Genomic DNA, 13,142 nt, shown 5'->3' with positions numbered 1-13,142 from the left:
ATGTCTACGTTCACATGTAGCTTAACTGCAACGGAGCTTCTATGTTCAAGTTCTGTATTCAATATAAGTCTGTTCGTTCGTCTAGGGGATGATGGCATGCTGCAGTACGTGCCATCGGGTGATGTAATCAATCCTGCCGAATATGTCTCACTTGGTGATGGCACGATCCAAGCTTGTCAGTTCTTGAGTCAAAATGGCACCGTCAACGAAACTACAACATATTCCTTTTTCCGCTACTCATCCACACAAACAACCCTTAGCCTAGCAGGCACAACCCTGTCGCTTGCGTCTCTATTCATTACGCTTGTTTGCTACATCACGTTCCCTACACTTCGTCGACTAGTCAGCAACCAGCTAATCATGGCTTTTTGCGGAACGCTCTTCGTTGCACAGTGTCTTTTCTTGTTCGGCGGTATGGCCAGTTCGGTGTCCCAAAACCTGTGCAGAACCCTCGCGGCGTTCTTACACTTCTTTTGGTTGTCTGTGTTCACCCTGTCCTCTTCAATCGCATTCGATCTTCGTCGGACCTTTGGATCTAACAAGACTATCAGGGTATCTACGGCAAGTCGCAAGGTCTTGTCACTTAACATAGCAGTCGCCACTGGGATACCCTTGTTAATTGTGGTTATCAGTCTGATCCTGAGTGTCTTCGTAGGTGATGACATTGATTTGCATTACGGTAACGAGTTAGCTTGTTGGGTTGGAGGTGGAAAAGCCAACCTCGTCGTGTTTGGTGTGCCAGTTGTTGTCCTGTTGGCGTTCAACTTCTTCTGCTTCATGGATACAGTACGTGGTATATCCCATTCCAAAAGGGACAGCATGAACTTACACGAGGGAACAGAAAATCGAAGCAACCATCAGGAACTTCTCAAAATCGCCATAAAGGTAGAAATATTAAGATGAATTTGTCCCTGCCCATCAGAAGCAAATGAAAATATCATTCTCTTCTTAGCTTTGCGTTTTCCCATACCTTATACTGCACAGAAATTCTATATACGTAAATTTATCACATTTCGTGCATTCAAATGCATCAAACATCACGATGTAACCCCTTTTAATAGTCTTCGCAAGTATCATACTACCAGTCGATACAATATATTGTAATACATTCATTAGAATATTCATCAGAATCGACTAATCACCATAAGATAATCGAGTGTATTTCACGTTTCTATGACTTCTGATGAATTCTCTCTTTCGAAAAAAAAGCGTATTACTTTATCCTTTATTGACATATTATTAAGTACAATATAAATTATTACATACATTCATGGTCATATAATTGCCATGTCAAATCATTTTTTAAACCAAGGAACCAATGGAAGTGCAACTATGTTCCTGGTATTTCATGAGATTCAGCAGATAACTCCAAGGCCTAATTGCTCTACATGTATACTGATGAACGCGTCAGTAAGTTTGCTGGGGGAATAAGTAAATTTTCTTCACATCTAAAGTAGTTCTATTTTCTGTATTCTTGATGAGGCGGTTCGGGCGTATAGGGTTATTTGGAATGTAATGATTGAATCTCAAATATAACGACTATGTTACCGCAGAAAAAATAAAGTGAGAATGGGAAGCTCTATCTTTTGCTAGTCTGCCAACTATATTTCACCATGATTCTTGAATTGTTCGATGTTTTCTTCCCTCAATACAGATCTCTTCGCTCATGGGTTTCACATGGTTCTTCGGCTTCGTAGCTGCTTTCAGCAAACATCAAGCCGTATGGTACATCTTCATCATCCTCAACTCACTCCAGGGTGTGTACATCTTTCTGGCTTTCGCTGCTACCCGCAGAGTGTTCGATTTATGGCGTGGTCTAGTGCTGGAGAAGACCGTCGATACCAGCCTTCGTGATTCCTCTCTGCAGCTTAGGGATAGGTCGACGTCGAGCTATGTACAAAAGACATCCACATAATAGATACCTTACATCTTAGGTTGTTCCTTCCTGGGGAGGATATCGATCTGCAAGTTCCTTGCAATGCGTTCTGTAATAAACATATTACTATCAAATAACTTGGATGCTGGTTTGAGGATGTAAGATTCTTAGGGGGAATCCGATTTTGCTCAAACTTGCTTCAATTAGTTTGTCTGATTTTTCTGCTTCTATTGAAAGTAAGCTGTTTGTGGATTGGACTTAATTGCCCTTTAAGTATGATATACCAGTTCAACGACATTCCATTGAAACGCGTGTTAATCGCAATACAGGCGTTTCAAAAGGATGTGGGTGAACTTGTACTTACTACTATATCGTGAAACGCTCCCCCTGAATTCAGACTTATGGGTCTTAATTCAGTCTGAAAATGAAAGAAATGCCTCACGAACACGAGACACTGATATTTTGTTGTCTGTTGTTATTCATATATATTATTGGACATTACACTGTATCTTGTACATTGGAATTTACTTTTCTTCAAACTGTGTACGTATATATTTTTTGTAAATATATTATACGTTATTAATTGTATCAAATGTTATTTAATTGTCATTTGATGTTTATGTTTTTGCAGACGTCATTCATTATAATAATATTAGTATGCATGCATTTCGTAATATACTGTATACCTTGTTCATGTATATTAACATGTATATTAACAAAGCATAAAATACTTCGAATAAATATCAAGGAACTTCAGTTGTCTTAGAACTAGTCGTTATTCGTAAAGCTTATAAAACTCTTACCTGCCGACAAGATTTGATATGAATACAATAATGATATGCATTTTAAAGACTTAAAAGATTATATTGAAGCTTTTTGAAATGAATATAAATGATTACAAACTTCTATTTAACTTTTAACATACTTTGTAATGAGGAAAACAGGAAAGGCAGTTGATGAATGACGTCAATGACCTTTACTTCTTATACAAATGTTCAGTGGTAGCGTGTATATGAAAAAGTATAGTTCCTGTGTAGATGTAATAAATAGATAAAAACATGTTTCCCTCAATCAATACTCTCATATTTGACAAGCTATCATGTTTTCTCCTGATCGCTATCCTACTAGATTTAATTAGGAACACGATTTTATATTTCATATATGGAGAACTGTCGATGACTTTTGATCCGGTATAAAGAGCATGACAACATACTTGATAAGCACGATTTAAGTCCTTTCTATTTTAATTGTATGCTATTAGGATGACTTGTCATGTATATATTTTTAATGATAATAAATATAGTATTTCAGCGGTTGACGAGAAATGACCAATTGAAGGAGAAACAATAAATCAACCGTAGAATATACCCAATATACGATTTTAGGCTTTCAGCCTTTTAGCCTTTGTCAAGTAAAGGCTGAAAGCTAATGCAAAGTTTTAGGAAATGTTGAAAATTGGATTGATAGTAATTCTTTAAAATGTTGACTTTTTTTTATACCCCTGTGGATGTATTATATTCAAAAAATGTTAGCCCCTAAAACGCTACTGCTTTCGAGAAATTGAATAATCAAAAATTTACCGGTGCTCCCGGTAAATTTCAAATATTTCACGGCCATTCACTTATAGCTGCGACCAAGAAAAACTCAGAATATCCAGTTCTGATATATAATTTCCAAACGAGAATAGTAAATCGGTCGATTGTAAAAAAAAACAACAACATAGTTTTGAAGCTAAATAAATATCAGTCTTGAGAGGGCGCTATACAACATAAAAAGTTTATTATTTAAAATTTCATCACTTCAGACTCGATTTTAACTACGATGACGATCATTGAATATTGTAAAATCGCATATGCTTCTAATATGTTCATTTGAACCAAATTTATGACCGAAAATTCGTATTTTTCGTATAATTATATCCTTCGTTCGTATAAATATTTTTTCTTCTTCACTGTCTTGAATATAGAAAAAACAATTTTGATTTTCATCATCCTCCGTCACGGCAATATATAAATAATGATTAAAAAATTGTAATAAAAATCCTCGAAAGTTCTCAAGTTCTTCCTATCAGAAGAATGGAACTACCAAGGATTATTATTCAATCGTTCTAATTACTATTGACATATATATATATATATATATATAGAGAGAGAGAGAGAGAGAGAGAAAGAGAGAGAGAAGAGAGAGAGAGAGGGGGGGGATAGAGGGAGAAAAGTAGAGAGAGAGAGGGGGAGGATGAGGAGGAAGAGAAATAAGGAGAGAGGGGCTTGAGGAGAAGATGAGAATGGGATGACGGATATTTGATAAGAGAAAAAAGGAGATTGGGCGAGAAAGACCTACACAAACGCTCGTCACACACAAAAAAACACACACCCACACTTTCGTAATCTTGTAATTGAATTTCACATCAATGATATATGACTTCATTCGATTTGCAAACGTACGGACATGCAATCATGGAAGGAAAATAGATTTGTAAAACCCAGAGGAGAGCAACAGTTGACAAGTCATTTCTACAATGAATTATTAATCTTTAAAATGGTATCCAAATAAATGAGATATACATGTACTCACTTGAAAATCGGATCCACCATGCCTGGTCGCATCTTGCAATCATCGAAAGTGATGTTCCTATTCATTCTCCTGCCGGCTTGTTAGAATCTCGACTATGAACGAGTGAAACGCATGCCGTTTCCGTCATTATTTGTGGCTAAAAATTAATCCTTGGATATTTGAATAGATGGCAGGTTTCGGGTGAATAGTCAATAATAATGTGAATAAAAGTAAAAGAAAATGTGATCAAGATAGCGCCCATATTTCCGTCACCGTATCAAAAATTTACACCAAATATAATGAAAAATAAATTACAACAAAAGAGCAACAATAAACCAATACACAAAAGAAACAGAAAGTACACAAAACAGGAGATAAAAAACAATCGAACATAGAACAAAAATTGCACAATTCGCCTGTGCCCGGGGATAGCACGTCCTTTTCATGTTTGCCTGTTTCCTCTCATTATCATTGAAACAAATACTGACTTATCTATTTCAGTCTCCAAAACCCAGAACTCTAGGGCAAAATTATATCCACCGGAACATATAAAATTATATCGAGGTTAATTTTTTCTTATTTTAAATTTGACTTTTGTTCTCTCATGAGTTAACATTGATAGGCGGTCTACCTCTACAATTGTTTACGCATGATATATTTGTCGTTGAGAAACTGGCAAAGAAAATTAGTTAAATGCTTTCATATCTTAGGTTAATGGTGGAAACAAACAGTCGTGCATAGGGGAATTAATATATTCTTATTCGTAAAAATGGAAATTGATATCGTGATATTTTTTGCTGAAATTCATCCTATCAACCTCTATGAATGTTTCTTCACTGCTCTTTAGTTGTTGCTTTTTCTTCACATCTTTCATCATAAACTGTCAATATACTAGAACAGTAATCATGATGCGATTGCGCCTCGATTGTAAGAATGTTCTATTCCGGCTTTAATTTCTGACCAAATCGTTTGTAAACATTTTCAACTGTACAAATGTCGTACGAATATATTATCTTTCCCCCACTCATCTCTCTTTCCTCGCCTTTCATTAAATCATTCGCTCTTTTGAAGTAAAGGGGCATGATTTAATGCGAGAAATGTAAACAATCAAAAACTGCTGCCATTATAATTATTTCAGTCGTTTTCATAATAAAGCAGTGTGGATTAGTTTGAAATTCACTCGTCGGAGAGCCGATGTGTCTGTATTTAATAAAAAGATAAACAATGATAGCCACTCTCCTCCTCCTTTCGTCATCGTATCAAGTCTCCGTTTCCATAGCGATTTTTAGTATGTCTTTGGTTTCATTAACGTAGCAGCTTTAACCCTATCGTTGCTAATTCAGACATATTACATGTTCGTGTAACGTCAGTGATCAGTTGATGATCACGAGAGGTTTAACCCTCAACGAAGATAGGGATAATTGTGGGCGAGTGGGAAAGAGGATGGCTTTTCACCTAAGTACCTTTTCCTCTATAAATGGTAAAGCTCTTTACTGTAATGAATGGATTTACAAGGCAACCTTAATGTACATACCTGGAAACCTTTTGATGAAAGTTGTAACTTTAATAGTTATTTCATTGCTTCCGACAGATAGAGGGATTGTCTTAAGTTTGCGGGTGTCATACTGTATAATTTATTTTAATGCTTCAAAATCACTAAATTTCATGATTTTAAAATTACATCTCGATACATTATTGATACATAATTGCCATTATATATATATAAAGTTTAATTTCAAAATTAGCTTGATGTATGTCTCTGTCCACAATATCGCAGCTCCTGACAAATAGGCTATTGCTTTGTTTCGATATTCCATCAAAACATTATTTTTTGTTCTTTAAAAAGATGCTCATCAACAGCTATGTGAATATAAGGCTACAGCCCGAGCACGAGACCGACAGCTCACATCAATCTCGAGGCTCTTCTAACTTTTCATTTCTTCAGATTGTCAACTAATAGCTGACAAAGTCGTTGTCTTTGGCTGACGGTCTACTAAGATGTCTAAAACCTGGAAATACATATGACAAGGCGGCTTTGAAACGTTCACTAGAATTAATATTAATTTCTCAAGGCTCGCGTTTTAATGAAAGTGAGCATCCCGGCCGCGCTGCATTTGTGAATCTTCATTTACAACATCCGCCCCGACATCTTCATGCGTACTTAAGAGACAGCTCTCGGGCGATGCCTTGCATTAATGGGACCTCTGTAAGCGAAGAGGAGTCTGTTTAAGGAACATCTTTGTAGTATCACCGCTTTAAAGTACCAATTCATGATTCTGTTTTAACATTAAATTGACTGAGTGGGTACGTTTCATTTCGATGCTACCGATGGGTAGCGTTACATATTGGCCATTGTTAAATTAATCAATTCATCCAACTTGCACTAGCATTAAGAAAAACTGAGAGCTCAGATAGTCTCTACCGAGTTGAACGAATTGATTGCAGGAAATTTGAAAGACGACCACTGATTATTTAGGTATGTATTACTTTTTGAAATATATAGATGTTCTATTTCTATTCATCAATACAACTGGAGCATTAATCTTTCAAGAAGAAAAAACTGGACGTATTGACATCAATACGTTAGTCCTGAAGCAGATTGTAAAATGTTTAGCTCATGAATCTATTTCGACAAAACCTTAATCTAAAATGAGAAATATTCCATGTTCATCTCTTCAACGCCCCCCCCCCCCCCCGGCTTGCCAGGACTCGGGGGCGTCCTTTTAACGGAATGCGACAATTTTATGGAACGAAGGCTTAACTTTAGGTAGATTTTCCGAAAATTCATGTTCATTTAAAAAGATGCTGCTCACTAGATTGCTGAATGGTAGGAAAAAGGCTATTTCAACGCCTTCAGCTGTTGACTATAGGCGTCAGATTAAAATCACATTTCGATAATCGCATGATTCTCCCCCCCCCCCCCCTCCCTCCATTATACAGTATTGATTTTGTTTCGCTTCTGAGTTTCTGAGTAGTAAGCCGAAATAAATATTTTTTTCGGTCAAATTCCTATCACTCTTTGCCTTTATCTTGATATCATGAACAACTTTTCATTTAATTACATATTTATGCACTTTTTTCCAAACTTGTCTATTTTCTAGGATTCAGTACTAACTATGGCTTCGACAAAATGTCGGCCTGGCGTACTTATCGTTCCCATCTTGCTATGGATGACCAGGACTATCATCTCGACAACGATGCCGACAACTGACTTTGACAAGATCATCATGGAAAATTCAACGGACATGAATAATAGTAGAGCTATGGACGAGGAGATGGAGCCATCTTTAGAAGCTCAAGGCAAGTTTGGTAATTCTTTCCCAAGCAGGAGGCGTAGGGCTTTTGTACACATTTTGATCTGCCTTTTTTTTTGGTTTTAACTTCTCACTACCAAATAGGGAATCATAAGAAACAAATATATGTTAATAGTAGATTATATTTATATATTCTAAAGTACAAGAAAAGTTGAAATTATTTAATGATTGGTCAAAATTCGAAAAAAATGAGTCATTCATCTTACTCGGCCATCTCATATTAATAATAACAATAACATTTAGCTTTTATATAGCGCTTAATACAAATGTCTCTAAGCGCTTTACAAATATACCATTACCCCGGTCATTGGATTCAGTGCTTGCCCGCACACACTGTGTGCACAATCTCCAATCCCTGGGGAGCATTCCAGCCAGGCGTTACTTGACGCTCAAAACTGTTTGACCGACAATTACGGTCGCATCCTACCGGGTACCCATTTAACACCTGGGTGGAGAGTAGCAAGTGCAGGTTAATATCTTGCCAAAGGATGTTAGTGCCGTGTCGGGATTTGATTCCTCGACCTTCGCATATACAGTCAAGCGCTTTAATCCGTTGTTTGTATCCATTAATAGGCCTCTAGGACTAAAGAGAGTTACGAATTTTATTAATGATGAAATAAAACTCTTTAATTGCTTCCACAACAATCTCCATATTTGATTTCCGCATTACTATTAATTTTAAGATGGTACTGTGGGTGGACATTTTGTTGCTGTAAACATTGTTATACATTCTAGTTTCTATACATGTATATCATCATGTATAAAAAAAAAGAGCGGACTTGTCATCAGGATAAAATCATGCTGTGGCAATTGCTGATCAGTTTTGGGAATCTTTTCTCTATGCGTTTACCGTACTACTTATCATGGACTACTTGTACTATCGTTTTAATCTCAATTTATATAAGACCACTAGAATCTTAAATTTACTTTTCATTTCCATCATTTATTTTCCAGATGATCATACTAACATAACGACAGGAAATTTGACGATTCCGATTTGTCTCGACAAGCACGTTTGTCCCGAAAGATCCTGTACAGTTCCTCATTACACGAATCAGGCATGTAGCTGTGATGAGATGTGTACCTTCTTCGGTGACTGCTGTCCTAGGACCCTGTCCAAGGAATATCCAAGAAATTGCCACCTAAACGGGGGAAAGAATTTTTCAAGCATATATGACCGGTCTCAATTTAGCTGTGTAAAGGTAGCGTCGTATGCTTGTTCAGCCTATTTCTATCTTATCTCCAAATGTTCAGGTCCAGTGGGCAATGATTGGATTAGGGAGAAATGCGAATCTCCCTCCCTCTCTTCAGGAGCATTCAGTCTTGAGTCTGTCCCACTTTCTTTGGGAAATATCGTAAGCTACAGAAACGTGTACTGCGCGATTTGTAATGAACAGGATCCTTTACAACTAAAACCATGGTTGGTAACGATGCAATGTTCTGATGACGTCACTGAAGAGCTGAAAAACAAAGAGCGAACACTAGAGGAAGTAGTTCGTGACCAACTCTGCCAGTTTTCTGTGGATCCTTCTTCCAACGGTACATCGGCGAGAGAATGCGTAAGGATGGGATGTGCATCAAATTACGTAGACACTTGTCCGCTTTCCTCTGACACGGGGCTTCAATTGGCATGCGCGTCTTTTAGCGCGCATATTTTCTTGGAGACCAACTTTGAGTGTGTTGCCTATAAGAACCCAGCTTGTTACGCGTGCAGCGTCGAACATGTGCCGTACCACGAGCGAATTTGTACAGGTGGTTGCTATGGAGGTTTTGGAGCGATCTCTTCCATACCCTTGTCAGTCCTTTTCGATTTTTCATCTCAGAGTGGGGTCAGAATACTAGAGTATGACACACTCGTTTCTGAAACTACAGTTGTGTGTCAGTCAGGAGAGGTGTTCGATCCATACGTCGGATCATGTTTGAGACTTTCATGTCCTGAAGGCTACGAAATGATTGGAAATGAATGTGCAAAGGAATTGTCAGCCCCGTTTTCATCAGATGACTTGGCATGCAGTCTCCTAACATCATACAGCAGCCAAGTCGTCACTGTTACCGTGATTACAAATGACCAAGGCTTATGCGCAAGTCAGCAATCGAGAGATCAAAATTGCAATTTAGACAGGTTAATACTTGCTACGAAAAACCATTCTTTGTTAGAATGTGAGGAAAATGAACTTGATGATCAGTACGAGACGGTTTTCATATGGCAATTAGAAGAAGACTATCAACTGACTGATTATGAAAGCAGCATACTCTCTGCTTTATCTGAAAAGAATACAAACAACGCAGTTTGCAATATATCCTCTTTTTCCATGTACAGTCGTTGTAAACCAAATGATATTGGCACGGGTACACAGGCCTTCAATGAAACGTTCACACAGCCAACAGATACTACTGCTCATGAAGGCGACTTAAATCACTTCACCAGGGCTCCGGACACAAGTTCCAGCAATGAATTTAAGGTACTTAAAACAAAATACAATTTGATCCACGAAAGAAATAATAACATGAAGAACATGTCTACGTTCACATGTAGCTTAACTGCAACGGAGCTTCTTTGTTCAAGTTCTGTATTCAATATAAGTCTGTTCATTCGTCTAGGGGATGATGGCATGCTGCAGTACGTGCCATCGGGTGATGTAATCAATCCTGCAGAATATGTCTCACTTGGTGATGGCACGATCCGAGCTTGTCAGTTCTTGAGGCAAAATGGCACCGTCAACGAAACTACAATTTATTCCTTTTTCCGCTACTCACCCACACAAACAACCCTTAGCCTGGCAGGCACAACCCTGTCGCTGGCGTCTCTATTCATTACGCTTGTTTGCTACATCACGTTTCCTACACTCCGTCGACTAGTCAGCAACCAGCTAATCATGGCTTTTTGCGGAACGCTCTTTGTTGCACAGTGTCTTTTCTTGTTCGGCGGTATGGCCAGTTCGGTGTCCCAAAACCTGTGCAGAACCCTCGCGGCGTTCTTACACTTCTTTTGGTTGTCTGTGTTCACCCTGTCCTCTTCAATCGCATTCGATCTTCGTCGGACCTTTGGATCTAACAAGACTATCAGGGTATCTACGGCAAGTCGCAAGGTCTTGTTACTTTACATAGCAGTCGCCACTGGGATACCCTTGTTAATTGTGGTTATCAGTCTGATTCTGAGTGTCTTCATAGGTGATGACATTGATTTGCATTACGGTAACGAGTTAGCTTGTTGGGTTGGAGGTGGAAAAGCCAACCTCGTCGTGTTTGGTGTGCCAGTTGTTGTCCTGTTGGCGTTCAACTTCTCCTGCTTCATTGATACAATACGTGGCATATCCCATTCCAAAAGGGACAGCATGACCTTACACGAGGGAACAGAAAATCGAAGCAACCATCAGGAACTTCTCAAAATCGCCATAAAGGTAGGAATATTAAGATGAATTTGTCCCTGCCCATCAGAAGCAAATGAAAATCATTCTCTATCTAGCTTTGCGTTTTCCCGTATACCTTATACTGCACATAAATTCTATATACGTACATTTATCACATTTCAGGCATTCAAATGCATCAAACATCACATTGTAACCCATTTTAATAGTTTTCGGAAGTATCAGACTACCAGTTGATAAAATGTATTGTATAACATTCATTAGAATATTCATCAGAATCGAATAATCACCAGAAGATAATCGAGTGTGTTTCACATTTCTATGACTTCTGATGAATTCTCTCTTTCGAAAAAATTCGTACTTGGGTACTATACTTTATCCTTTATTTACATATTATTAAGTACAATATATTGACATTCATGGTCATATTATTGCCATGTCAAATGGTTTTTTAAACCAAGAAACCAATTGAAGTGCAAGTATGTTCCTGGTATTTCCTGAGATTCAGCAGATAACTCCAAGGCCTCATTGCTCTTTATGTATGCTGATGAACGCGTTAGTAAGTTTGCTGGAGGAATAAGTAAATTGTCTTCACATTTGAAGTATAGTTATATTTTCTGTATTCTTGATGAGGCGGTTCGGGCGTATAGGGTTAATCAGAATGTAATGAATGAATCTCAAATATAACGAAAATGTTATCGCAGAAAAATGAAGTGAGAATGGGAAGCTCTATCTCAGGCCTTCTCAACTAGTTTATTAGAAGTGCCAAAACAAACATTTATTGAGGTTGAAGTGCCAACCTGTATGTTTGGTGACTGTGTTGCGAGGAAGCGTAGCGACCGAGCCGATACTGGGTGGGATCCAGGGGGCGAAGCCCCCGAAAGCTAGTGGAATTAGGGCTTTTTTAAGGCCCAGATGTGGCATTTTAACACCTTTTTGTTCCATACAACATCAATCATAATTTCATATAGATGTAAAATATTTAGTATAATTCCTGGCTAAAATCTACATTGGAAGTTAATTTATATGTAGGTATTTTGGTGCAATAAACACGGAAAATGTCAAAATCAAGTGAAAATCAAACAAACAAAATGGCTTGCTTACATTTTGGGCTCAACTTCGACTGCGACTTTTTGATTTTGCTGATTTTTTAATTTAAAAAAAAAAATTCTTTCTTTAATTTTTAACGTTTAATTTTAATTAATTTTTTGGAACAGCCGCGCGCCGCTTCGATTGACCGCGCGCGCCGCCAGTTGAGAAGGCCTGCTCTATCTTCTGCTAGTCTGCCAACTATATTTTACCATGATTCTTGAATTGTCGATGTTTTCTTCCCTCAATACAGATCTCTTCGCTCATGGGTTTCACATGGCTGTTCGGCTTCGTAGCTGCTTTCAGTAAACATCAAGCCGTCTGGTATATCTTCATCATCCTCAACTCACTCCAGGGAGTGTACATCTTTCTGGCTTTCGCTGCTACCCGCAGAGTGTTCGATCTATGGCGTGGTCTAGTGCTGGAGAAGACCGTCGATACCAGCCTTCGTGATTCCTCTCTGCAGCTTAGGGATAGGTCGACGTCGAGCTCTGTACAAAAGACATCCATATAAGTGATGCGACATGAATTGGGGGGGGGGATTTGTTGACGAGACCATCAACCATTACTTACCATACATCTTAGGTCGTTCTTTCCTGGAGAGGACACCGATCTGAAAGTTCCCTGCAATGCGTTCTGCCTTGTGCTTTTGACCTTGCTTGACTCCCAGCTCAGGAAATGCCTAATGGCGTAGTCTAGTGCTGGAGAAGGCCGTGGGCCCCAGCCTGCGTGATTCCTATATCAAAACCCCTTTTTCTGTTGAAGCAAACAAAATAAGTAAATGTTTTTACATGAAATAACATAATCTTTCAATAAAAATTAAAAAACAGTACTCCTCCACAGAGAGAGAGAGAGAGAGAGAAAGATAAAAGATAAAAGACAAAAAAGCACCTGGTATATACTGCGATCATTCTTACTAGTTAAGAAAACAAAATATACTTC

The 13,142-nt window shown here is 38.2% G+C and overlaps 2 protein-coding genes across 2 annotated transcripts; both read left to right on the top strand.

Annotated features, from left to right (window-relative positions):
- Positions 1-1,915, top strand: LOC115924677 (adhesion G protein-coupled receptor E2-like). The gene is made up of 2 exons (XM_030987405.1): positions 1-786; positions 1,655-1,915. The coding sequence occupies exons 1-2, from the start codon at positions 1-3 to the stop codon at positions 1,913-1,915; spliced, it is 1,047 nt and encodes a 348-aa protein (XP_030843265.1).
- Positions 1,916-7,626: 5,711 nt separating this feature from the next.
- LOC586978 (adhesion G-protein coupled receptor G2-like) lies at positions 7,627-12,767 on the top strand. Its single transcript, XM_011670210.2, has 3 exons — positions 7,627-7,738; positions 10,345-11,144; positions 12,454-12,767. Exons 1-3 carry the CDS (start codon positions 7,627-7,629, stop codon positions 12,712-12,714), a joined length of 1,173 nt encoding a protein of 390 aa, XP_011668512.2. The 3' UTR covers positions 12,715-12,767.
- The last annotated feature ends 375 nt before the right edge of the window (positions 12,768-13,142 follow it).

Source organism: Strongylocentrotus purpuratus, unplaced genomic scaffold, assembly GCF_000002235.5.
Source record: "Strongylocentrotus purpuratus isolate Spur 01 unplaced genomic scaffold, Spur_5.0 spur5_contig_839, whole genome shotgun sequence".
NCBI classification, from domain to species: domain Eukaryota; kingdom Metazoa; phylum Echinodermata; class Echinoidea; order Camarodonta; family Strongylocentrotidae; genus Strongylocentrotus; species Strongylocentrotus purpuratus.
The sequence above is the reverse complement of the archived record's forward strand: the minus strand, read 5'-3'. Positions and strand labels throughout refer to the sequence as shown.